At 48.0% G+C, this 26,768-nt stretch overlaps 1 protein-coding gene and 1 long non-coding RNA gene across 3 annotated transcripts; both read left to right on the top strand.

Annotated features, from left to right (window-relative positions):
- Positions 1–14: 14 nt before the first annotated feature.
- On the top strand, positions 15–14,609 carry exoc3 (exocyst complex component 3). Of its 2 annotated transcripts, XM_038281997.1 has the most exons (16): positions 15–61; positions 236–386; positions 3,614–3,833; positions 3,905–4,077; positions 4,267–4,479; positions 6,654–6,832; positions 6,902–7,018; positions 7,090–7,207; positions 10,450–10,575; positions 13,017–13,117; positions 13,189–13,299; positions 13,434–13,575; positions 13,660–13,782; positions 13,854–14,015; positions 14,153–14,274; positions 14,372–14,576. In XM_038281997.1, the coding sequence occupies exons 2-16, from the start codon at positions 243–245 to the stop codon at positions 14,574–14,576; spliced, it is 2,256 nt and encodes a 751-aa protein (XP_038137925.1). In that variant the 5' UTR covers positions 15–61; positions 236–242. The 2 variants fall into 2 exon arrangements, with proteins under 2 accessions (XP_038137925.1, XP_038137931.1); XM_038282003.1 differs by lacking the exon at positions 15–61 and having other exon boundaries at positions 243–386; positions 14,372–14,609.
- Positions 14,610–15,720: 1,111 nt separating this feature from the next.
- LOC119781454 lies at positions 15,721–16,961 on the top strand. Its single transcript, XR_005280569.1, has 2 exons — positions 15,721–15,881; positions 16,103–16,961. It is a non-coding gene; the product is annotated as an uncharacterized LOC119781454 (long non-coding RNA).
- Positions 16,962–26,768: the final 9,807 nt, after the last annotated feature.

Below are 26,768 nucleotides of genomic sequence, written 5' to 3'. Positions count from 1 at the left end.
GAAGAAGATAAAGGAGAAGCAACAACAACAGCAACAGCAGCAGAAGGTGAAGCAGCAGAAGGTGAAGCAGGCTTTAGTTGCTGCAGAGATCAGCTTCCTACTACTTTCTGCGCTTAGCTTAGCCGTTAGCTTAGAATAGCACTGACAGGCCGGAAGCCTGTCTCAGCTGTCAGCTGCTTACTTCCGGGTTCTTGACCCAGCTCAGGCTAACCTCCCCTCCTTCTTTCTCCTCCTGGAGCAGCATGGAGGAGACCAGCAGGGAGGCTGTAGCCACCGCGGTGCAGCGGGTGGCCGGCATGCTGCAGCGGTCCGACCAGCTGGATAAGGTGGAGCAGTACCGGAGGAGAGAAGCCCGGAAGAAGGCGTCTGTGGAGGCCAGGCTGAAGGTATCCATCCGAACCCAGCTCCACCCGCTAACAGCACCCATCACCTGGGGGGGCAGCTCCACCCGCTAACAGCGTCCATCACCTGGGGGGCAGAAGTGATTGGCTGCAGACAGACTGGAGCTCAGAGCTGCAGAGACGATCTCAGCTTTATTCAGCTAATTGACTGAATTATGAAAGTTCCTGAAGGCTGAGAATTTAAAGAGAGGTTAAAGTCCGGTAGGAACCAGGGAGGTTAAAGTCCGGTAGGAACCAGGGAGGTAAACGTCCGGTAGGAACCAGGAAGGTTAAAGTCCGCTAGGAACCAGGGAGGTTAACATCCGATAGGAACCAGGGAGGTTAAAGTCCGGTAGGAACCAGGGAGGTAAACGTCCGGTAGGAACCAGGAAGGTTAAAGTCCGCTAGGAACCAGGGAGGTTAACATCCGATAGGAACCAGGGAGGTTAAAGTCCGGTAGGAACCAGGGAGGTTAACATCCGATAGGAACCAGGAAGGTTAAAGTCCGCTAGGAACCAGGGAGGTTAACATCCGATAGGAACCAGGAAGGTTAAAGTCCGGTAGGAACCAGGGAGGTAAACGTCCGGTAGGAACCAGGGAGGTTAAAGTCCGCTAGGAACCAGGGAGGTTAACATCCGATAGGAACCAGGGAGGTTAAAGTCCGCTAGGAACCAGGGAGGTTAAAGTCCGCTAGGAACCAGGGAGGTTAAAGTCCGCTAGGAACCAGGGAGGTTAAAGTCCGGTAGGAACCAGGGAGGTTAAAGTCCGGTAGGAACCAGGGAGGTAAACGTCCGGTAGGAACCAGGAAGGTTAAAGTCCGCTAGGAACCAGGGAGGTTAACGTCCGATAGGAACCAGGGAGGTTAAAGTCCGGTAGGAACCAGGGAGGTAAACGTCCGGTAGGAACCAGGAAGGTTAAAGTCCGCTAGGAACCAGGGAGGTTAAAGTCCGCTAGGAACCAGGGAGGTTAAAGTCCGGTAGGAACCAGGGAGGTAAACGTCCGGTAGGAACCAGGAAGGTTAAAGTCCGCTAGGAACCAGGGAGGTTAACGTCCGATAGGAACCAGGGAGGTTAACGTCCGATAGGAACCAGGGAGGTTAACGTCCGATAGGAACCAGGGAGGTTAACGTCCGATAGGAACCAGGGAGGTTAACGTCCAGTAGGAACCTGGGCGGTTAACGTCCAGTAGGAACCTGGGCGGTTAACGTCCGGCAGGAACCTGGGAGGATAAAGTCCGGCAGGAACCTGGGAGGTTAAAGTCCGGCAGGAACCTGGGAGGTTAAAGTCCGGCAGGAACCTGGGAGGTTAAAGTCCGGCAGGAACCTGGGAGGTTAAAGTCCGGCAGGAACCTGGGAGGTTAAAGTCCGGCAGGAACCAGGGAGGTTAACGTCCGATAGGAACCAGGGAGGTAAACGTCCGATAGGAACCAGGAAGGTGAAAGTCCGGTAGGAACCAGGAAGGTGAAAGTCCGGTAGGAACCAGGGAGGTAAACGTCCGGTAGGAACCAGGGAGGTTAAAGTCCGCTAGGAACCAGGGAGGTAAACGTCCGATAGGAACCAGGGAGGTAAACGTCCGATAGGAACCAGGAAGGTGAAAGTCCGGTAGGAACCAGGGAGGTTAAAGTCCAGTAGGAACCAGGGAGGTTAAAGTCCGGTAGGAACCAGGGAGGTTAAAGTCCGGTAGGAACCAGGGAGGTTAAAGTCCGGTAGGAACCAGGGAGGTTAAAGTCCGGTAGGAACCAGGGAGGTAAACGTCCGGTAGGAACCAGGGAGGTTAAAGTCCGCTGGGAACCAGGGAGGTAAACGTCCGATAGGAACCAGGGAGGTAAACGTCCGATAGGAACCAGGAAGGTGAAAGTCCGGTAGGAACCAGGGAGGTAAACGTCCGGTAGGAACCAGGGAGGTTAAAGTCCGCTAGGAACCAGGGAGGTTAACGTCCGGTAGGAACCAGGGAGGTTAAAGTCCGGTAGGAACCAGGGAGGTTAAAGTCCGGTAGGAACCAGGGAGGTTAACGTCCGGCACTTTTCAGTAGAATAGAAGGTGCAGATCTGGATGAGCTGACACCGAAATATCTATACAATGTAATATGGAAGCTGGATCAGTTTTCTATATGTAGATTCAATGTGGTTTATTTTTATATTTCTAAGCAGAATGATGAAAAAGGGGTCCCTATGTCCTCCAGCAGTCTAAGCCTATAGCAGCAGAACTATAGAGATAGCTCAGGATAACCTGAGCCACTCTAACTAGAAGCTTTATCAAAAAGGAAAGTTTTAAGCCTAGCCTTAAAAGTAGACAGGGTGTCTGCCTCACGGACTAAAACTGGTAGTTGGTTCCACAGGAGAGGAGCCTGATAACTAAAGCCCAGCGTACACTGTGCGATTTTCGGGGCGATTTTCTAGTTGTGCGAGAATTTTCCGATCAGCCCGACTTTCAGCCTGATGGTGCATGTTGTGGTGCACAGCGGGTTATGAGGGGCGATCAGCCCCGATAAGGAATCATGATCAAACATGTTTGATTTTCTCCCGACCGTTGTGATAACTCAGGGCGCATGAGCAAAGGAGGATTCTTCTGGAAACCCAGCAGCATGGTGGGGGGGCAATGAGTGAAATGGAGTTCTTTCTGTCAAACTGACAGACCGTAGTAGCCACGTTAGCTCAGCCATGTCTTTGTCCAAATACGTCGTCTCCTTTTCTTTTTAGGGCTTTCAGCACAAATCGCCCAAATATCCAAGGCAGCGCGTTTCACTCTAGTGAGCTTCATGTTCCTCTGCTACTGGTTTGGCTTCAGGATAGACGAGTCCCAGTAGCTCCATCTCACTGCGGAGCTGAGTCCCACCTGGTTTTTAGACGTACAGTGTGAGCAGCAGCTGCGTGCAACAACTGATCTGCCTCCCATTCTACTTTAGAAATTCTAGGAACCACCATAGGTTTCCTAATCTCCATGGATTCAAGATTGTGGATCTGGAATAATCTGCAGCTTGAGGCTGCTTCCATGGTGTATAATCTATAAATCCTATCTCTATGTTTCCCTCAGAGTTGTTCAGGCCTTTAGCTTCTCATCTGTGATGACCCGGGATGATGAAGGTCCAGCAGGTCGGGTCCCTCAGGGGCAGAACTGGCCCTGCTGTGAGAGGAAACAGGAAGTCACTGCTCCTCCTGTTTCCATGGTGAAGACGGCCGATGCTGGTCCCAGTCCAGTGGACTAACTGGTTGCTTCTGTGTTTGCTGGTGTTCAGGCGGCGATCCAGTCCCAGCTGGACGGCGTGCGCACCGGGCTCACCCAGCTCCACACCGCTCTGCTGGACGTGAAGGACATCCAGAGCTCCCTGGCCAACGTCAGCAAAGACTGGAGACAGAGCATCAACACCATCGAGAGCCTGAAGGACGTGAAGGACGCCGTGGTCCAGCACAGCCAGCTGGCCGCCGCCGTGGAGAACCTGAAGAACATCTTCTCTGGTGGGTTCGCCGTTCCATCGGAATCGGCGGGCCGTTTGGACCCAGCTAACGTTGTGTGGTTGTGGATTCAGTCCCAGAGATCGTCATGGAGACCCAGCAGCTGATCGAGCAGGGCCAGCTGCTGCAGGCCCACAGGAAGCTGATGGAGCTGGAGTGTTCCCGTGACGACCTGATGTACGAGCAGTACCGCATGGACAGCAGGAACACCCGCGACATGAACCTCATCTCCTCCTACTTTGAAGAGGTCAGTCAGTTCAGCCGCCGTGCTCCTCCTCCCAGCCTGGATCAGGAGGAGCAGCGGTGGCCTCCTCCTCCCAGCCTGGATCAGGAGCAGCGGTGGCCTCCTCCTCCTCCTCCTCCTCCCAGCCTGTATCAGGAGGAGCAGCAGTGGGACATGTAGCTGAACGCTGCGCCTCCTCTCTGGTCCTCCCAGGTGCAGGGCCTGTCAGACGAGCTGGCCAAGCAGCTGTGGATGGTGCTGCAGAGGTCCATGGTGACGGTGCGCAGAGACCCCACCATGCTGGTGTCTGTGATCCGCATCATCGAGCGAGAGGAGAAGCTGGACCGCCGGATGGTGGACAGGAAGAAGCAGACGGGCTTCATCCCCCCGGGACGACCCAAACGCTGGAAGGACAAGATGTTTCAGGTCCTCCCTTACCTTCCTTCCTTTTCCTCCCTTCTTTCCTCCCTTCCTTTTTTCCTTCCTTCCTTCCTTCCTTCCTTCCTTCCTTCCTTCCTTCCTTCCTTCCTTCCTTCCTTCCTTTTTTCCTTCCTTCCTTCCCCTCCCTTCCTTCCTTCCTTCCTTTTTTCCTTCCTTCCTTCCCCTCCCTTCCTTCCTTCCTTCCTTTTTCCCTTCCTTCCTTCCTTACTTCCTTCCTTCCCCTCCCTTCCTCCCTTCCTTTTTTTCTTCCTTCCTTTTTTCCCTTCCTTCCTTCCTTCCTTCCTTTTTTTTCTTCCTTCCTTTTTTTTCTTCCTTCCTTCCTTCCTTTTTTTTCTTCCTTCCTTCCTTCCTTCCTTCCTTCCTTCCTTCCTTCCTTCCTTCCTTCCTTCCTTCCTTTTTTCCTTCCTTCCTTCCCCTCCCTTCCTCCCTCCTTCCCTTCCTTCCTTCCTCCCTTCCTTTTTTTTCTTCCTTCCTTCCTTCCTTCCTTCCTTCCTTCCTTCCTTCCTTCCTTCCTTCCTCCCTCCTTCCTTCCTTCCTTCCTTTTTTTTCTTCCTTCCTTTTTTCCCTTCCTTCCTTCCTTACTTCCTTCCTTCCCCTCCCTTCCTCCCTTCCTTTTTTTCTTCCTTCCTTTTTTCCCTTCCTTCCTTCCTTCCTTTTTTTTCTTCCTTCCTTCCTTCCTTCCTTCCTCTCTCCTTCCTTCCATTTTTTTCTTCCTTCCTTTTCCTCCCTTCCTTTTTTTTCTTCCTTCCTTCCTTCCTTCCTTCCTTCCTTTTTTCCTTGCTTCCTTCCTCCCTCCTTCCTTCCTTCCTTCCTTCCTTCCTTCCTTCCCCTCCCTTCCTCCCCCCTTTCCTTCCTCCCTTCCTTTTTTTTCTTCCTTCCTTTTTTCCCTTCCTTCCTTCCTTCCTTTTTTTTCTTCCTTCCTTCCTTCCTCCCTCCTTCCTTCCTTCCTTTTTTTTCTTCCTTCCTTTTTTCCCTCCCTTCCTTCCTTCCTTCCTTCCTTCCCCTCCCTTCCTCCCCCCTTTCCTTCCTCCCTTCCTTTTTTTCTTCCTTCCTTCCTTTTTTTTCTTCCTTCCTTATCCTTCCTTCCTTCCTTCCTTCCTTTTTTCCTTGCTTCCTTCCTTCCTCCCTCCTTCCTTCCTTCCTCTACCTTCCTCCCCCCTTTCCTTCCTCCCTTCCTTTTTTTCTTCCTTCCTTTTTTCCCTTCCTTCCTTCCTTCCTTTTCTTCCTTCCTTTTTTTCCTTCCTTCCTTCCTTACTTCCTTCCTTCCCCTCCCTTCCTCCCCCCTTTCCTTCCTCCCTTCCTTTTTTTTCTTCCTCCCTTTTTTCCCTTCCTTCCTTCCTTCCTTCCTTCCTTTTCTTCCTTCCTTTTTTTCCTTCCTTCCTTCCTTACTTCCTTCCTTCCCCTCCCTTCCTCCCCCTTTCCTTCCTCCCTTCCTTTTTTTTCTTCCTTCCTTTTTTCCCTTCCTTCCTTCCTTCCTTCCTTTTTTTTCTTCCTTCCTTCCTTCCTTCCTTCCTCCCTCCTTCCTTCCTTCCTTCCTTCCTTTTTTTCTTCCTTCCTTTTCCTCCCTTCCTTTTTTTTCTTCCTTTCTTCCTTCCTTTTTTCCTTGCTTCCTTCCTCCCTCCCTCCTTCCTTCCTTTTCCTTCCTTCCTTCCTTCCTTCCTTCCTTCCTTCCTTCCGTCCTTCCTTTTTTCCCCCTTTCCTTCCTCCCTTCCCTTTTTTTCTTCCTTCTTTTTTTTTCTTTCTTCCTTCTTTTTTTTTCTTCCTTCCTTCCTTCCTTCCTTCCTTCCTTCCTTCCTTCCTTCCTTCCTTCCTTCCTTCCTTCCTTCCTTCCTTCCTTTTTTTTTTCTTCCTTCCTTCCTTCCTTCCTTCCTTCCTTTTTTTTCTTCCTTCCTCTTCCTTCCTCCCTTCCTTGCTTCCTTCCTTCCTTCCTACCTTCCTTTCTTTCCCTCCTTCCTTCCTTCCTCCCTTCCTCCTTCCCTTCCTCCCTCCCTCCTTCCAGTCTAACTGATCAACAGAACCAGAGGTCTCGGGGTTCTAGGACCTCTCCTTCCTCTGGTTCTGAGGAACCTTCTGGGTTCCCTCCCCCTCAGACCGTCTGACTCCTCCCCATGTTGGCGTCAGCCTCATTGAGACCCCCCCACCCCCCCCCCCCCCCTCAGGTTCTGGAGGGAACCGTCAGCACCCGCATCGAGGGCACCCAGTCTGTGACCAGAGAGGCTGATAAGATGTGGCTCGTCCGTCTGCTGGAGATCACCAGGAAGTACGTTCTGGACGACCTGATTGTTGTGAAGAACCTGATGGTTCAGTGCTTCCCCCCCCACTACAACACCTTCAACAGGTGAGGGCCTCCAGCCCAGAACACGCGGCCCCTGCTGGAGCCGCTTCCTGTAACCTTCTCCTTCTCCAGGTTCTTCAGCCTCTACCATCACGCCGTGTCCAGCCGTGTGAAGGAGCTGACCTTGGAGGACCTGGAAGCCAATGAAATTGTGTCCCTGCTAACCTGGGTCCTCAACACCTATAAGAGGTGAGTGGACCCCCCCCCCCGCAGCGAGCAGGTCGCCGTGGTAACGCGCTCTGACTCTGTGTCCTCCACAGCAATGAGATGATGGGACATCCGGACCTCTGCTCAGAGTTCGACATCAACCAGCTGGAGCCGCTGCTGCCGCAGGAAGTGGTGGACGACCTGCTGAGCAAATACGTGAAGACGTTCACGGTAAAGATGGCCGACGGCGAGGAGGGTCCGATTAGCCCGAGGACTAAACCGTGTTCAGGACCGAAAGCTTCGTTATCCTTTCTGAGGCCAGGCCGGGTTTCTGAGGGACGGGTCTGAAAATATCCCCACTTATGCTGACACCTGCTGGTGGCTGACGGCTACTGCAGTCCCAGAGACCTGATTTATCTCATGGTGACACCTGCTGGTGGCTGACGGCTACTGCAGTCCCAGAGACCTGATTTATCTCATGGTGACACCTGCTGGTGGCTGACGGCTACTGCAGTCCCAGAAACCTGATTTATCTCATGCTGACACCTGCTGGTGGCTGACGGCTACTGCAGTCCCAGAAACCTGATTTATCTCATGGTGACACCTGCTGGTGGCTGACGGCTACTGCAGTCCCAGAGACCTGATTTATCTCATGCTGACACCTGCTGGTGGCTGACGGCTACTGCAGTCCCAGAAACCTGATTTATCTCATGCTGACACCTGCTGGTGGCTGACGGCTACTGCAGTCCCAGAAACCTGATTTATCTCATGCTGACACCTGCTGGTGGCTGACGGCTACTGCAGTCCCAGAGACCTGATTTATCTCATGGTGACACCTGCTGGTGGCTGACGGCTACTGCAGTCCCAGAAACCTGATTTATCTCATGCTGACACCTGCTGGTGGCTGACGGCTACTGCAGTCCCAGAAACCTGATTTATCTCATGCTGACACCTGCTGGTGGCTGACGGCTACTGCAGTCCCAGAGACCTGATTTATCTCATGCTGACACCTGCTGGTGGCTGACGGCTACTGCAGTCCCAGAGACCTGATTTATCTCATGCTGACACCTGCTGGTGGCTGACGGCTACTGCAGTCCCAGAAACCTGATTTATCTCATGCTGACACCTGCTGGTGGCTGACGGCTACTGCAGTCCCAGAGACCTGATTTATCTCATGGTGACACCTGCTGGTGGCTGACGGCTACTGCAGTCCCAGAAACCTGATTTATCTCATGGTGACACCTGCTGGTGGCTGACGGCTACTGCAGTCCCAGAAACCTGATTTATCTCATGCTGACACCTGCTGGTGGCTGACGGCTACTGCAGTCCCAGAGACCTGATTTATCTCATGCTGACACCTGCTGGTGGCTGACGGCTACTGCAGTCCCAGAGACCTGATTTATCTCATGGTGACACCTGCTGGTGGCTGACGGCTACTGCAGTCCCAGAAACCTGATTTATCTCATGCTGACACCTGCTGGTGGCTGACGGCTACTGCAGTCCCAGAGACCTGATTTATCTCATGCTGACACCTGCTGGTGGCTGACGGCTACTGCAGTCCCAGAAACCTGATTTATCTCATGCTGACACCTGCTGGTGGCTGACGGCTACTGCAGTCCCAGAGACCTGATTTATCTCATGGTGACACCTGCTGGTGGCTGACGGCTACTGCAGTCCCAGAAACCTGATTTATCTCATGGTGACACCTGCTGGTGGCTGACGGCTACTGCAGTCCCAGAAACCTGATTTATCTCATGCTGACACCTGCTGGTGGCTGACGGCTACTGCAGTCCCAGAGACCTGATTTATCTCATGGTGACACCTGCTGGTGGCTGACGGCTACTGCAGTCCCAGAGACCTGATTTATCTCATGCTGACACCTGCTGGTGGCTGACGGCTACTGCAGTCCCAGAAACCTGATTTATCTCATGCTGACACCTGCTGGTGGCTGACGGCTACTGCAGTCCCAGAAACCTGATTTATCTCATGCTGACACCTGCTGGTGGCTGACGGCTACTGCAGTCCCAGAGACCTGATTTATCTCATGGTGACACCTGCTGGTGGCTGACGGCTACTGCAGTCCCAGAGACCTGATTTATCTCATGGTGACACCTGCTGGTGGCTGACGGCTACTGCAGTCCCAGAAACCTGATTTATCTCATGCTGACACCTGCTGGTGGCTGACGGCTACTGCAGTCCCAGAGACCTGATTTATCTCATGGTGACACCTGCTGGTGGCTGACGGCTACTGCAGTCCCAGAGACCTGATTTATCTCATGCTGACACCTGCTGGTGGCTGACGGCTACTGCAGTCCCAGAAACCTGATTTATCTCATGCTGACACCTGCTGGTGGCTGACGGCTACTGCAGTCCCAGAGACCTGATTTATCAGGGCTTCCGCGGTCATTAAAGATCATTATGAGTCTTTAAATAATTATTTTTTAAATTAAGGCCCGAATTGGCATTAAAATTCATTAAATGTGATTTTGACATTTAAAATGCTTTATTAAAAAAAAAAAAGTTTCTAAAAACAATTCTGTCAGGTCCTAAAGCCGCATGAGGTGGAGAAATAGCTGGAGAACGGGAAAATACAAATTTCAACAAACATGGCTGGAAAAAAAGGAATTGCAGCCTGTCGACAGTAAAGATGACGAAGGATTTGCCGCGTAAATATGAGAGTCGTGGGTTCTTGTTGATGGCATTAAAATGATCTCTAAGAGCATTAAATTAGAGCTGCTCATTCCTGTATAAACCTGTTTATTCTTGTTCTAAAGTAGTTAAAGATGATGAAATGTTTTCAGATTAATGGAGTTAGACTTTAAACTATCCTTTCCTGGTTTAGTGTCTCCTCCTCTGTTCAGTTTTAGGTCTGATTAGACTCCTAACTTAAACTCTAGTGATGGTTAAGTCTTGATTCTGTCTGACAGAATACTGCCACCTGCTGGACATTTAAAGACACTACAGGCAGCTGATTGGACAGAATAAACTGAACTGATCTGATGACCTTGAACAATGACAGCATTGAAGTTATTAGAGGTTATATTCTATTATTTTATATATAAAGAAAATCATCAATCAGTAAAGGAGACATTTTTCATTATATTCTGTTACTTTAAACAGAATTTAACACTAAAATAAAATGAGCCGGACGCTCCGGAGGGCTTTACCGTATTAACAGGAGAAGAGGCGCCAGTTAAATTAGACTCTGCTGTCGGAAAACATGCAGTACCGTAATTTATAAATGTTTTAAATCAGGTTGGTCCCGATTAGCCAGCAGGTGGGTCCGGATCCGGACCGCAGTCCGATAATCCGTGACCTCTGGTCTATGGGCTCCACGCCTGCACCGACTCACCGCTGTTAATGGATCCATCACTAATAAACGTCTCCTGAGGCCCACCTCCCTGTGAGCCGCAGGACTTGCTGTTGTTCCTATCAGTAGATCCCAGCTCATCTATCTATTTCTGTCTCTCCAGTCTAATATAACCGGTTGGCTGCGGAAAGCCTTGGAGACCGATAAGAAAGACTGGATGAAAGAAACGGAGCCTGAGGCGGACCAAGATGGATACTACCAGACCACGCTGCCAGCCATCGTCTTTCAGGTAACCTGGACTCATCCCAGGGACAGATCCTGGTTTTACCTTCTGTGGGAGGAGCCTGTTGCCTTGGTAACGGGCTGTTGTATGAGGAGAAACAATAAGACCTTCTGCTCTGATGTCATTGGTTCAGCAAATCAAACTACAGCTGTCAGCATCCATAGCCTGATAGCAGAGGGGATGGGTGACCTGGACCTGGTTTTGTTAAGGACCTGATGATGATGACTCAGATCTTTCTGTTCAGATCCAATAATCTATTCAGTTTATTTCTATAGCTCCAATCAGAGATGGGGACTCGAGTTTGTGACTCGTACTCGAGTCGCACTTAAGTCGCATATTTAATGACTTCAGACTCGACTTAGACTTGCATTTAAAGGACTTCAGACTCGACTGAGACTCGTGATTTCCGACTTGTGAACAATATTTTATTCCAGTGTAAAAACACTTATTCAAGTGTTTTTTGTTCTACTAACTTGACTGATCGACGCTCGCCTTACCCGCACATAGAAGAAAACTCAAAGACCCAAACCGTGAAGCACTCAAGTTCAAGTGTTTTATTTATAGAAAAAGCCACAGCAAAAGTGGCATAATAAAACAGTCCTTTTCTTCTCCTGATAAAACCTAAAATTCAAGAGTTTTCCTTAAAAATCAGAGGCTGGAAGTTGGGCTCCGCTTGTTATGCTGCTTCTGGTGCGACTGATCGGCCTGGAGCACCCACTGGCTGATCCACAGACTCTGCGGCGCTCCGGCACTGTTCCACTCCCTGGCGTGCCAAACCCCTTTCCAGACCGATCCAGCTAAAAAGAGAAGCAAGGAGAACGCCAGCATCCACGCGCCAAAACCCCGTCGGAAGATATATTCCTGTTTATGCTTTAAGCGAGGGGGAGGGCTACTTACAGGCGAGGTTCCTCCTCTGCCCTAATACTCCTTACTGGGCCATCAGTGCGCATGGATCCCGCCTGCCTCTCCCCCAGCAGCGCGTCCGTCTCTGTCACCTGCAGATTCCGTTCTCCTTCTCCTTTCCTTCAGACTCCTTTTATGTCGGCTTTAATCAGCCCTTGCTCACACCTGAGCGCAGCAATTACGCAGCGCAATCAATGCACTCCGCCTCCTCAGACAACTACTTCAGTCCAGTGCGCATGGATTGTCACAAGGGAAAAACAAACCAAAACAACCCAACATGCAGGAAAAATTCAAAAGTCTAAAATAAAGGAAAACAATCATATAAAAAAGAAACATCAAAACATGCAAAGCTCAAGAAGAAAATACAAAGAAAAACAAATCATATCTTCCTCTCCAAACATGCAAAGCATAAAACTAACATTAAAATGAAAGAAAACCATAAATCATATTTTTCCCTGTGCAACACACTGACGTCACTGACGCAACAGTACGTGGACGGCAGGATTGTGATTGTTTTTTTTTTTTCCACAGTCCTCATTTTCAATAAAAGAGCAGACATTTACTGCTAAAACTAGAAAAAGTTGTAACCACAAATGTCAGGAAATACTGTAAGAAAATGCAAAATTTATCTGGAAAAAAATTTTGCGTGTGCTTTTTTTAATTGTATTTTTCATTTAGCAGTTCAAGATAATGATAATTCCATAGATATAATAGCGACCTTTAAGCTATACTGTCTCAGTGACGAAGATGAAAACACAAGGAGAAACAAGCAAGCACGAAAATTATTGCACTTTTTTAAATTAATCAAGTGATTAGAATTTTTTGTGCGATTAATTGATTATTGCGACAGGCCTTCTCAAGACTTGAGACTTGACTTGGACTTGCAAAAAATGACTTGTGAACATGTCTGGCTCCAATTCCCATCATGTCATCTCAGGTCACTTTCCAGTTCACCAGATCATCCAGTCAGATTGATTCAAAGTTTTCTATCTAAGGAAAACCAGCTGATTGCATCGACTCATTGACTCTTCAGCAATCCCTCACACTAAGCATGCTTGTAGCGACAGTGGAGAGGAAAAACTCCCTTTGAACAGGAAGAAACCTCCAGCAGAACCAGGCTCAGTGTGAGCGGCCATCTGCTGAGGCCCACTGGGGTTCAAGGAGACAGAAGCAGACATAGAAAAAGAAGCATAGATACAAAAGGCAACTGTCAACCAGCTCCACAGGCGGCCCCGTCCAGGAAACACACAGCCAGGCAGACGAGCTCCGAGCCAGCTCCCATGTCAGAGGATGAAGGCTTACACTCCAGCAGTCTAAGCCTATAGCAGCAGAACTATAGAGATAGATCAGGATAACCTGAGCCACTCTAACTATATCTAGCAACAGTTTTCAAAGCCAAAAATTCTAACGATTACAAAGGACGTTGAGCTTCGGTGGATCGCCCTGATGTTGAACAGCAGAAATGGCTGCGGGTGGAGAAAATGCCGCGCCTAAGACGCTAGTTGAGCCCACAGACTGACCTGTCCTCCTTGGATCTTCATCAGATGTTTGAGCAGAACCTGCAGGTGGCGGCCCAGATCAACGGCGACTTTAAGGAGGAGGTTCTGAAGCTGTGTCTGAAGCAGATGAACTCCTTCCTCATGAGGTAATCCTTCCAGCACCCTGACCGTCTGTCTGCTGATGCAGGAGCGCGGCGCTCACAGCTGTTCCTCGCAGGTACCGCGAGGAGGTGGTGGCCTACAAGGAGGAGCACCTGAAGGACCGACAGCTGCCTCAGTGCTACATCCAGTACATGATCGCCATCATCAACAACTGCCAGACCTTCAGGTGACGCTTCAGGGAGGGTCCGGCAGGGGTCGGGTCCTGCAGGGGGCGTGTCCGGCAGGGGGCGGGTACTAGACGGTTCTCAGAGACGGTTCTAGGTATTCTGTTCAGTCGTTGCTCTGCTCTGCGTTCATCAGGGATTCCATCAACAGTCTAAAGAGGAAGTACTCGCAGTCCTCGAAGTCCTTCGACAGCGATGCCGCCATCGACAGGACCCTGGGGGAGGTGGTGAAGGAGGGCTGCCACTTCCTGCTGGACGAAGTCTTCTTGGACCTGGAGGTAAGACTTGAACTGCAGCAGACTGCAGGCGTCCATTTCCTGCCTGGCTAGCTAGCTGCTAACCTTTGGTTCCACCTAAACCAGAACCACCTGAATGAGCTGCTGACCAGGAAGTGGCTGACGGGTTCTCACGCCGTGGACACCATCTGTGTGACGGTGGAGGACTACTTCAACGACTTCAACAAGGTCAAGAAGCCCTTCAACGAGGTAGGACCGAAGCGTGAGCTCCACCTGCTGGTCAGGAGCTCCACTGAGCGCTGCTGGCGTTGCGTTTGCAGGAGATGACCAACGAGGCGCTGAGGAGGGTTGTGGTGGAGTACCTGAAGGCCGTGATGCAGAAGAGAATCACCTTCAAGAACGCCGACGAGAGGAAAGAGGGAGCAGAGAGGATGATCAAGGAGGCCGAGCAGTTCAGGTTCCTGTTCAACAAACTGGCAGCGGTGAGTTCCTGCAGGGAGCAGGAGGAGGAGGGGCGGGCTGCTGGGGGCGGAGCAGGAGGAGGCGTCTGCAGGGAGGAGGGAACAGGACAGAGGCGGTCTGTAGGTCCCCGCTGATGGCGGCTGCTTCTCTCCTGTAGGGCGAGAACACGGAGCGGCTCTGCGGCGCCATCGCTGCCGTGGCCGAGGTCTTCAAGCTGACTGACCCCACGCTGCTGTTCCTGGAGGTCACGACCCTGGTCTCCAAATACCCAGACATCAGGTGAGCCCAGCGTCCACGCCATCATCAGGTCGGCCTTGAAGCATCCTCCGCTCTGTGATGTAACCTGCTGGTTCTGGTTCTGGTTCTGGTTCTGCAGGGAGGACCACATCCAGGCGCTGCTGGCTGTGCGCGGAGACGCCAGCAGGGAAATGAGGCAGATGATCATCGGGACCCTCAGCGAGAACAAAGTGTCGCCCTCTGGTTCCACTCAGCCCATTTTCAAAGACATTACTGTTCCCACCATCACCATGACAACCATGACCACCATGACCTCCATGGCAACCGCCAAGCTGCTGAAATAAAGCCAGCTTTCTGTGACAAACACATCCCAGTAACTCCCACTGGTTCTGCTGGTTCTTCTGCTCTGGATGGGAACGTTCTGTTCTGGACCAGAACCGCAGAACCTTAGGTGGGTCCAACAAGTTGATGAAATCACTGAACCCACCTGAGAAGATGCTGTTCAGGTTCTCCACGGCAACGGCCAGTTTAACCAGTGGAAGGCTAACATGCCGTTAGCCCCCAGAGGCTAAAATCCTAGCCGGTCCACTCTGACAGGAACAGTCCAGTACTCCCATTAAACCAGTAAGGCCTGAACACTCCCACTGGGTATAGAGAGGCTCTGACTGGGCAGGATCTGCAGATCTACGCTGATGTTTTTCACTTCTATCTGCTTTATCACTACATTACAATAATTTCTCACATTTGACTGGAACAGATTATGAAAAGTTATTAAAAATAAATGAAATAAAAAACTACCGTCTCATTCTATAGAACAAAGCTCTACTTAACGAGTCTGTGCAGCATCTAGAACTAGAACAATCAATCAACTATTTCCATTGAGATTTCAGTTCAAACTGCTCCACAGGAGGGGCGCGGGGGGGGGCAGTTCTTCTGTGCCCTTCCGCTTTACATCCAGGTGAGACTTGATAAAGCACCCAAATAGCCGCTGACATCCTCTTTCATTGTAGATCCATCAGGTTTCCTCAGAATCCCAACAGGAGAAATCAGAGAATCATAAAACCAAAAATCCACATCTTCTCCATCCTCCACTGACAGCGTAGTGAAACACACCAGAAATAGCGTTTAGTTCCAGGTTTTATCCAGCAGCCCAACAAAGCCTGGTTTTAGTTTAGAAAACATGCAAATAGAAACGGATGAACGGGTCCCCCCCTTTGGAATGGGGGTCGTTTGGCTTCTTTGTTAGCCTGCAATGCCCCATACCTGTCTATGTCTCTGAAATGAGGTCGTTAGGTGGAATAGTTGGCCTGGATGAATAGGTGAGGTGTTCTGTTCTTCTGTAAAGGTGTTGGAGCTGCGATCATAGCGGGAAGGAATCAACTCTATCGCTGCATTGGAGGTTTTTGAAAGCTGGAATCTGAGGTCAAGTGTGAGAAAGTTCTTTATGCTGGGGTGGTTCCCCTGGGGGGGGGGGGTTGTGACTTTGTAAGGTATAAATGTATGTGATGAAATGCCTCAGTCAGAGCTCTATCTCTCTCTCTGAGGACGTTAAATAACTTTTAACCGTATTTCTTGCAATCTTTCCTCAGCTTCATAACTTCCCACCGTTTTAAATGGGTTCTGAGAAACGACCATTTAATAGATTTACGGTGAGAATTACTGACGTCACGGTTAGGAAATATTAACGAGCTCCTTATTTCAGACTGAATAGAAAATGTTTTACTGATAGATGAAATATTAACTGCATTTATTAGCAGGTATGTGTCCCAATATATTACTGTCTGGAAGGTTAAGAACTGGACTCATTTATTCAGAGTGACGTTGGGTTGTTGATGCTGAGGTTTTTATGTCTAAGGTTATGTTTATCCAGGTCCAAAGCTCAGAACCAGAGCAGATCTTTGAGCAGAAGGTCTTCCTGGGTTTGCTGCTGCCTTCATGCACTGATCTACCAAAGGTTCTGGGTCCCAGAACCGAATCCAAGACGTTCCGTCACTTCCGTCGCTGCGTGAAGATGGTTCGGTGGGCAGGAACCCGTCTGATTGTGTGCATCACCTCAGAATGAGATGTCAGTCCAGCTGGATGTATCTATGGATGATGAGGTCCACCTAGAAGAACAGAGAGGATGATTAAACAAATGTAAGTTGATCCTTCGTCTCCTTGGAGACTAGGTTTGGGTAAAGAATGAAGAGGCTTCAGAGAGAGGAAGAAAACCTGGATGTTAAAGATGGACGACAGGATCCCTTCCAAACCGCCATGGGACATCACTGGATCAACCTGAAGAAGGTTTGGGAGGATGGAGGGTCCTGAAGGTCTCAGCATGTTCCAGTTGTCACATCTGTTTGTGAGGCTGTGAATGATTCTGTAGGATGTCTGAGCAGAGAACCATTTCCCCCCGTTAGCAGGATTGAATTATGTCAAATCATCAAACGGCTGAGTTTCCTCCTCAGAGTCCTGCTAATGACCTTATGATTGGATTCTGGCGCGTTGAAGCAGAGACACATCTGAGCCGTGCAGGACACCGGACCTCTGAGACTGGAATTAAACGACCCTGATGGCTCCACATCTGATGAGCTTGGTTCACTGCCCACCAGTCCGTTCCACAACGCCAGGGTTGGAATCATCCGCTTGGTTAAAGGAAAAGTCGCTCATATTCATCAAACATCTGAAAGTTCTTTAAATCTGAAATGATTCCATCCTGTTCAATAAATGATCAGTGTTTTTAATTCAGAGTCATTTCCATGTGAATGTGCTTTACTGGAGGCATCCATGTTTGTCAAAGAACACTACTGCCACCTACTGGTTAGTGACATTGTCACGGTGCGGTATCGGCTGTTGATCAAGTCCCAGTGCTGTATCTGGTGTTTGTCACAACGCGCTATTATCCAAGTCATCTTGAAAACATTCTTCTTCCAAATGTTGGCTACATATTACGGGTTTTTTCTCTGGCCAGAAGTTCGATGGCAAATCCTCCCTCTTCAAGTTGGCGATCCAACGACCAACCCGTCCGTGGAGGATCAGGAATCAGAAAGGTGGAATAACTCTTTTTTCCACTTTTACCCGATGTATTCCAGCATCCAGCTGCCATGCACGTGGGCATTGTCAGTTTCACTATAGCTCTGGTGAATTTCAATGGTGAAGTCCTCTGGAAATCTTCAATAATTGTTGTTGATTGCAGATGTGTCTAGTAGTTCCCTTGATTTAGCTTGGAAAGCGGGGATAATGGCGCTAGGCTTACCGCACCGTGACGTCACTGCTGGAAGATGGCAGGAGGGAGGGGCTACTATGTTTAGACAAAAATTCTTCATAGATACACACATCAATTTCAAACAGATGATATCGGCTGATGATGCACAGTCAGGTATCAGGGCCAAAAAATAGCATCGGCGAAACACTAGTTTTAGGTATAAATAATGATCCATGGATTATTAAAGCTGACCAAACTTCTCCTTTAACAACCAGCACTACCTCACTGATGTCCAAATATCTGCCATCCTCCAACTCATCCCGCCCTGACTGTTAGTTAAAACCTCAGATCTCTGTTTATTCCCTGATTGCTGATTGCCTGTTGGTAGTACGGGAATCCACCGGCCGCCATATTGGTACTCCCTAGTTAGACCGGTCTCCACGTAAACAATCGGTGCGCTGCAGCATCGAACAACAATGATTTTCTCATTTTCAGGGACTTAAGACTTTTAAAATAAAGATAAATTCCTCACTTTGAGACTGGTTGTTTTATAGCATCAGTAGATTCCTCTGTGTCAGTAGGCCCATCACATTACCGAGTCATTATAACGTCAAAGTCTATAAATTATGTAATATAACATATTATACAAATCCATCATAATAAAATTAATGTGTTAATGGAGCAGAATAATACAGATGAGCCAAAAGGGCTAAATTGATGATGTTCATGAATATACATGGATTTGTTACATTGTTATGGTAATAACATCTTGCATGTCTGGTAATGCATGCTATTATATATATATTTATATATATTATCAACAAAAAGCAGTTGCTTTTTTCTGTCAATATAACATGCGATATATTTCAGCTCATGACTTTTTCAAATGAGAAATACAAAAAACAGCTAAAACGACAACATCATCTATTTAATAAAGAATTCATACATTAACATTTCACAGTGAATTACTTTGTTTACTTTCTATTTTCTAACATTAGACCCAGTGTCAGTGGCTAACTCAGTCAATGTCAGTGGCTAACTCAGTCAATGTCAGTGGCTAACAGTCAATGTCAGTGGCTAACAGTCAATGTCAGTGGCGACTCAGTCAATGTCAGTGGCTAACTCAGTCAGTGTCAGTGGCTAACAGTCAATGTCAGTGGCGACTCAGTCAATGTCAGTGGCTAACTCAGTCAGTGTCAGTGGCTAACAGTCAATGTCAGTGGCTAACTCAGTCAATGTCAGTGGCTAACTCAGTCAATGTCAGTGGCTAACTCAATCAGTGTCAGTGGCTAACAGTAAATGTCAGTGGCGACTCAGTCAATGTCAGTGGCTAACAGTCAATGTCAGTGGCTAAAAGTCAATGTCAGTGGCTAACAGTAAATGTCAGTGGCGACTCAGTCAGTGTCAGTGGCTAACAGTCAATGTCAGTGGCTAACTCAGTCAATGTCAGTGGCTAACTCAGTCAATGTCAGTGGCTAACTCAGTCAGTGTCAGTGGCTAACAGTAAATGTCAGTGGCGACTCAGTCAATGTCAGTGGCTAACTCAGTCAGTGTCAGTGGCTAACTCAGTCAATGTCAGTGGCTAACTCAGTCAATGTCAGTGGCTAACTCAGTCAGTGTCAGTGGCTAACTCAGTCAATGTCAGTGGCTAACTCAGTCAATGTCAGTGGCTAACAGTCAATGTCAGTGGCTAAAAGTCAATGTCAGTGGCTAACTCAGTCAGTGTCAGTGGCTAACTCAGTCAGTGTCAGTGGCTAACTCAGTCAATGTCAGTGGCTAAAAGTCAGTGTCAGTGGCTAACTCAGTCAATGTCAGTGGCTAACTCAGTCAGTGTCAGTGGCTAACTCAGTCAGTGTCAGTGGGTAACTCAGTCAATGTCAGTGGCTAACTCAGTCAATGTCAGTGGCGACTCAGTCAGTGTCAGTGGCTAACTCAGTCAATGTCAGTGGCTAACTCAGTCAATGTCAGTGGCTAACTCAGTCAGTGTCAGTGGCTAACAGTAAATGTCAGTGGCGACTCAGTCAATGTCAGTGGCTAACTCAGTCAGTGTCAGTGGCTAACAGTAAATGTCAGTGGCTAACTCAGTCAATGTCAGTGGCTAACTCAGTCAGTGTCAGTGGCTAACTCAGTCAATGTCAGTGGCTAACTCAGTCAATGTCAGTGGCTAACTCAGTCAGTGTCAGTGGCTAACAGTAAATGTCAGTGGCTAACTCAGTCAGTGTCAGTGGCTAACAGTAAATGTCAGTGGCGACTCAGTCAATGTCAGTGGCTAACTCAGTCAGTGTCAGTGGCTAACAGTAAATGTCAGTGGCTAACTCAGTCAGTGTCAGTGGCTAACTCAGTCAGTGTCAGTGGGTAACTCAGTCAGTGTCAGTGGCTAACTCAGTCAGTGTCAGTGACTAACAGTCAATGTCAGTGGCGACTCAGTCAATGTCAGTGGCTAACTCAGTCAGTGTCAGTGGCTAACTCAGTCAATGTCAGTGGCTAACTCAGTCAGTGTCAGTGGCTAACTCAGTCAATGTCAGTGGCTAACTCAGTCAATGTCAGTGGCTAACAGTCAATGTCAGTGGCTAAAAGTCAATGTCAGTGGCTAACTCAGTCAATGTCAGTGGCTAACTCAGTCAGTGTCAGTGGCTAACTCAGTCAGTGTCAGTGGGTAACTCAGTCAATGTCAGTGGCTAACTCAGTCAATGTCAGTGGCTAACTCAGTCAATGTCAGTGGCTAACTCAGTCAATGTCAGTGGCTAACTCAGTCAATGTCAGTGGCTAACTCAGTCAATGTCAGTGGCTAACTCAGTCAGTGTCAGTGGCTAACTCAGTCAATGTCAGTGGCTAACTCAGTCAATGTCAGTGGCTAACTCAGTCAGTGTCAGTGGCTAACTCAGTCAATGTCAGTGGCTAACTCAGTCAGTGTCAGTGGCTAACTCAGTCAGTGTTAGTGGCTAACTCAGTCAATGTCAGTGGCTAACTCAGTCAGTGTCAGTGGCTAACTCAGTCAGTGTCAGTGGCTAACTCAGTCAATGTCAGTGGCTAACTCAGTCAATGTCAGTGGCTAACTCAGTCAATGTCAGTGGCTAACTCAGTCAGTGTCAGTGGCTAAAAGTCAATGTCAGTGGCGACTCAGTCAATGTCAGTGGCTAACTCAGTCAGTGTCAGTGGCTAACTCAGTCAGTGTCAGTGGCTAACTCAGTCAATGTCAGTGGCTAACTCAGTCAATGTCAGTGGCTAACTCAGTCAGTATCAGTGGCTAACAGTCAATGTCAGTGGCGACTCAGTCAATGTCAGTGGCTAACTCTGTCAGTGGCTAACTCAGTCATTGTCAGTGGCTAACAGTCAATGTCAGTGGCGACTCAGTCAGTGTCAGTGGCTAACTCAGTCAGTGTCAGTGGCTAACTCAGTCAATGTCAGTGGCTAACTCAGTCAGTGTCAGTGGCTAACAGTCAATGTCAGTGGCGACTCAGTCAGTGTCAGTGGCTAACTCAGTCAATGTCAGTGGCTAACTCAGTCAATGTCAGTGGCTAACTCAGTCAGTGTCAGTGGCTAACTCAGTCAATGTCAGTGGCTAACTCAGTCAATGTCAGTGGCTAACTCAGTCAGTGTCAGTGGCGACTCAGTCAATGTCAGTGGCTAACTCAGTCAATGTCAGTGGCTAACTCAGTCAATGTCAGTGGCGACTCAGTCAATGTAAGTGGCTAACTCAGTCAATGTCAGTGGCGACTCAGTCAGTGTCAGTGGCTAACTCAGTCAATGTCAGTGGCTAACTCAGTCAATGTCAGTGGCTAACTCAGTCAGTGTCAGTGGCTAACAGTAAATGTCAGTGGCGACTCAGTCAATGTCAGTGGCTAACTCAGTCAGTGTCAGTGGCTAACAGTAAATGTCAGTGGCTAACTCAGTCAATGTCAGTGGCTAACTCAGTCAGTGTCAGTGACTAACAGTCAATGTCAGTGGCTAACTCAGTCAGTGTCAGTGGCTAACTCAGTCAGTGTCAGTGGCTAACTCAGTCAGTGTCAGTGGCTAACTCAGTCAATGTCAGTGGCTAACTCAGTCAGTGTCAGTGGCTAACTCAGTCAATGTCAGTGGCTAACTCAGTCAATGTCAGTGGCTAACTCAGTCAGTGTCAGTGGCTAACAGTCAATGTCAGTGGCGACTCAGTCAATGTCAGTGGCTAACTCAGGCAGTGTCAGTGGCTAACTCAGTCACTGTCAGTGGCTAACAGTCAATGTCAGTGGCTAACTCAGTCAATGTCAGTGGCTAACTCAGTCAATGTCAGTGGCTTACTCAGTCAGTGTCAGTGGCTAACAGTCAATGTCAGTGGCGACTCAGTCAATGTCAGTGGCCAACTCAGTGTCAGTGGCTAACTCAGTCAGTGTCAGTGGCTAACAGTCAATGTCAGTGGCGACTCAGTCAATGTCAGTGGCTTACTCAGTCAGTGTCAGTGGCTAACTCAGTCAGTGTCAGTGAATAACTCAGTCAATGTCAGTGGCTAACTCAGTCAGTGTCAGTGGCTAACTCAGTCAGTGTCAGTGGCTAACTCAGTCAGTGTCAGTGGCTAACTCAGTCAATGTCAGTGGCTAACTCAGTCAGTGTCAGTGGCTAACTCAGTCAGTGTCAGTGAATAACTCAGTCAGTGTCAGTGGCTAACTCAGTCAATGTCAGTGGCTAACTCAGTCATTGTCAGTGGCTAACTCAGTCAGTGTCAGTGGCTAACTCAGTCAGTGTCAGTGGCTAACAGTCAGTGTCAGTGGCTAACTCAGTCAATGTCAGTGGCTAACTCAGTCAATGTCAGTGGCTAACTCAGTCAGTGTCAGTGGCTAACTCAGTCAGTGTCAGTGGCTAACTCAGTCAATGTCAGTGGCTAACTCATTCAATGTCAGTGGCTAACTCAGTCAGTGTCAGTGTCTAACTCAGTCAGTGTCAGTGGCTAACAGTCAGTGTCAGTGGCTAACTCAGTCAATGTCAGTGGCTAACTCAGTCAGTGTCAGTGGCTAACTCAGTCAGTGTCAGTGGCTAACTCAGTCAGTGTCAGTGGCTAACTCAGTCAGTGTCAGTGGCTAACTCAGTCAGTGTCAGTGGCTAACTCAGTCAATGTCAGTGGCTAACAGTAAATGTCAGTGGCTAACTCAGTCAGTGTCAGTGGCTTACTCAGTCAATGTCAGTGGCGACTCAGTCAATGTCAGTGGCGACTCAGTCAGTGTCAGTGGGTAACTCAGTCAGTGTCAGTGGGTAACTCAGTCAGTGTCAGTGGCTAACTCAGTCAGTGTCAGTGGCTAACTCAGTCAGTGTCAGTGGCTTACTCAGTCAGTGTCAGTGGGTAACTCAGTCAGTGTCAGTGGGTAACTCAGTCAGTGTCAGTGGCTAACTCAGTCAATTTCAGTGGCTAACTCAGTCAGTGTCAGTGGCTAACTCAGTCAGTGTCAGTGGCTAACTCAGTCAATGTCAGTGGGTAACTCAGTCAATGTCAGTGGCTAACTCAGTCAGTGTCAGTGGCTAACAGTCGGTGTCAGTGGCTAACTCAGTCAATGTCAGTGGCTAACTCAGTCAATGTCAGTGGGTAACTCAGTCAATTTCAGTGGCTAACTCAGTCAGTGTCAGTGGCTAACAGTCGGTGTCAGTGGCTAACTCAGTCAATGTCAGTGGCTAACTCAGTCAGTGTCAGTGGCTAACTCAGTCAATGTCAGTGGCTAACTCAGTCAGTGTCAGTGGCTAACTCAGTCAGTGTCAGTGGCTAACTCAGTCAATGTCAGTGGCTAACTCAGTCAATGTCAGTGGCTAACTCAGTCAGTGTCGGTGGCTAACTCAGTCAATGTCAGTGGCTAACTCAGTCAATGTCAGTGGCTAACTCAGTCAGTGTCAGTTGCTAACTCAGTCAGTGTCAGTGGCTAACTCAGTCAATGTCAGTGGCTAACTCAGTCAGTGTCAGTGGCTAACTCAGTCAATGTCAGTGGCTAACTCAGTCAGTGTCAGTGGCTAACTCAGTCAGTGTCAGTGGGTAACTCAGTCAATGTCAGTGGCTAACTCAGTCAATGTCAGTGGCTAACAGTCAGTGTCAGTGGCTAACTCAGTCAGTGTCAGTGGCTAACTCAGTCAGTGTCAGTGGCTAACTCAGTCAATGTCAGTGGCTAACAGTCAGTGTCAGTGGCTAACTCAGTCAGTGTCAGTGGCTAACTCAGTCAGTGTCAGTGGCTAACTCAGTCAGTGTCAGTGGCTAACTCAGTCAATGTCAGTGGCTAACTCAGTCAGTGTCAGTGGCTAACTCAGTCAATGTCAGTGGCTAACTCAGTCAATGTCAGTGGCTAACTCAGTCAGTGTCAGTGGCTAACAGTCAGTGTCAGTGGCTAACTCAGTCAATGTCAGTGGATAACTCAGTCAATGTCAGTGGCTAACAGTCAGTGTCAGTGGCTAACTCAGTCAGTGTCAGTGGCTAACTCAGTCAGTGTCAGTGGCTAACTCAGTCAATGTCAGTGGCTAACAGTCAGTGTCAGTGGCTAACTCAGTCAGTGTCAGTGGCTAACTCAGTCAATGTCAGTGGCTAACTCAGTCAGTGTCAGTGGCTAACAGTCAGTGTCAGTGGCTAACTCAGTCAGTGTCAGTGGCTAACTCAGTCAATGTCAGTGGCTAACTCAGTCTGTGTCAGTGGCTAACTCAGTAAATGTCAGTGGCTAACTCAGTCAATGTCAGTGGCTAACTCAGTCAATGTCAGTGGCTAACTCAGTCAGTGTCAGTGGCTAACTCAGTAAATGTCAGTGGCTAACTCAGTCAGTGTCAGTGGCTAACTCAGTCAGTGTCAGTGGCTAACTCAGTCAATGTCAGTGGCTAACAGTCAGTGTCAGTGGCTAACTCAGTCAGTGTCAGTGGCTAACTCAGTCAATGTCAGTGGCTAACTCAGTCAGTGTCAGTGGCTAACAGTCAGTGTCAGTGGCTAACTCAGTCAGTGTCAGTGGCTAACTCAGTCAATGTCAGTGGCTAACTCAGTCAGTGTCAGTGGCTAACTCAGTCAATGTCAGTGGCTAACTCAGTAAATGTCAGTGGCTAACTCAGTCAATGTCAGTGGCTAACTCAGTCAGTGTCAGTGGCTAACTCAGTAAATGTCAGTGGCGACTCATGGAACGTCTTCCTGCAGCCAGAAAACTGCTGGTTTTAGCAGCCAGATGCTTCACAGGGAGGCATTTTACTGCACGTCTCAGTGGGAGTGGGGAGTACCAAGATGGCGGACGGTGGCTTCACTTTTTTCAGACCATCAGCAATCCAGTGAATAAATAGAGATCAGTGGTTAAAACGTTAGTGGCGCCCTCTTCTGGACATCCTCATGGCTTCAGGTCCTCCAGGCACAGCGGCCTGCAGGTCTTAGATGTTTCTCAGTTTTCACACTTGGATCTCAGTTGATAGCAGATAAACAGACTGCATCTGGATCAGTGTGTAGAAACAGGAAACATCTGCAGGCTTTTCATTCAGCAGAACTTCTGCGCTGTCGTTTGGAAATCTTCTTCAACATAGAAGTAGACGTGCGGTCCTAAAGGCCGCCGGCTGGAGCCATGCAGGAGATGCAGAGGCAGTTGGCAGACATCACCTGGTCCCAGCATCCTATCAGATACCGGTGCCATCTTTCCAAGGCTCCTCCATCTTTCCTTCCACTCTCAGGTGTTTTCTACATTTTAAAACACTGAAACGTCCTGAAATCATCCTCATTCACAACATGTTCAAGTTATTTACTGACTGCATCTAAAGAAATCTGAGCTACTTTAAAGATATTTAGATGAATTCATTTTTTAGACAGATACAATAAACATTAATAAACATTCCTGCAAATGCACCAGAATTAGCCTAAAGGCTGTTTTTCATCTGTTGTTCCTGGACAGATCTTAAAATTGTCTAAAACTAAAAACAGTCAGAACTTTCCAATGAAAAATAAAAATATAAAAAGAAATAAAAATAGCTATAATTCTTCAAAACTTATTTAAAGAATAAGTGTTGAATGTTTGCTGCACTACAGATTCCAGGTTACACTGAATAAATAGATTTTCTTGCCCTGTTCTGCCCGTGTGGAACTATAGTCACTATGAGGTCCAATAAGCAAAGGATTACGACTTCCTTCATAGACCTCCATTTGTTATATTTATCTACCAAACGTTACTAAAACATTTTTGAGTTTTTTTTTTCCTGGACAGTATAGAGTAGAAGAGTAAGGGAGTTCAGAGGGCAGAAAAGAGATAGAAGAAAAGAAGCATCAATATATAAACAGGTTAGAACATCTTGAGGTTGGTCTATAGACGACCAAAAAACTCCCAATAACATGGATTATATGCAGAAAGAGGAAAACAGATCATAACATCCACGTCTGTAGAAATGATCCCTGAACTTGAAATAGGTTGTGGAACGACAAAGGTCCAGTAGGAAGCAGATCCGGTTTGGACTGGAATCAGTCCTGTTGTTTAGGTCACTGTCTGGCATTACAGGCTAACTATTCCCTCTAACGACCCCCCTTTCAGAGACATAGACAGGTATGGGGCATTGCAGGCTAACAAAGAAGCCAAACGACCCCCATTCCAAAGGGGGGGACCCGTTCATCCGTTTCTATCTGCATGTTTTCTAAACTAAAACCAGGCTTTGTTGGGCTGCTGGATAAAACCTGGAACTAAACGCTATTTCTGACATTTTGGATTGAAAAATCTTCCTGGATGGAAGAGAAACGTCTTCAAACTTGGAAACAAAGTCCAGAGGACTGATTTGAACTTTTTTGCAATCACTGCCGTGTTTTCTGACTGTTTCTGCTGCCTCTGATAAAGCTATGCACCTGAAAAGAGAAGGAACAGCAAAGGTTTTCTCCTGGCATCATGTTTGGTTGCTTTTCTAAGTGATGTGGCTTTCCTTCTTGTAAAAGTACCATTTTTAAAACTACTTAAAGTATAAAAGTAAAAAATAAAGCAGGAAAAACTGTTAATGCCAGAAGCTTTACTGCTCTACTCTATTAAAGGAACATTTTTCTACAATTCTGGATAACTTCCTTAGACTTCATTTTCTTAGTTTTATAACTAATAGTAACAGAGTCACATTTAACTTTGTATAATCATGAAAAACTATTTATTTTGGTTTGTGGTGAGCAACAAGTTGGGGCAGCACTGAATCCAACCACAAAGAAATTGATTGTCTGGATGAAACTAATTATTTTGATGGTTTTTATAGTTTTTAAACACCAACAGAATGAAAATGATCTTAAATGAAACCAAACTGATTGAAGTTGGAGTCATTTCAGGTTTTCTCTTTCCAGCAGACAGAATCTAGCAGCGACCTTCTGTGGAGCAACAACCTGCTGGAAACGCGTCTTTATGCAATAATCCAGTTTTTACAAAGAGAG

Source organism: Cyprinodon tularosa, unplaced genomic scaffold, assembly GCF_016077235.1.
Source record: "Cyprinodon tularosa strain WSP-4 unplaced genomic scaffold, ASM1607723v1 ctg1038, whole genome shotgun sequence".
Classification (NCBI taxonomy): Eukaryota; Metazoa; Chordata; class Actinopteri; order Cyprinodontiformes; family Cyprinodontidae; genus Cyprinodon; species Cyprinodon tularosa.
The sequence above is the reverse complement of the archived record's forward strand: the minus strand, read 5'-3'. Positions and strand labels throughout refer to the sequence as shown.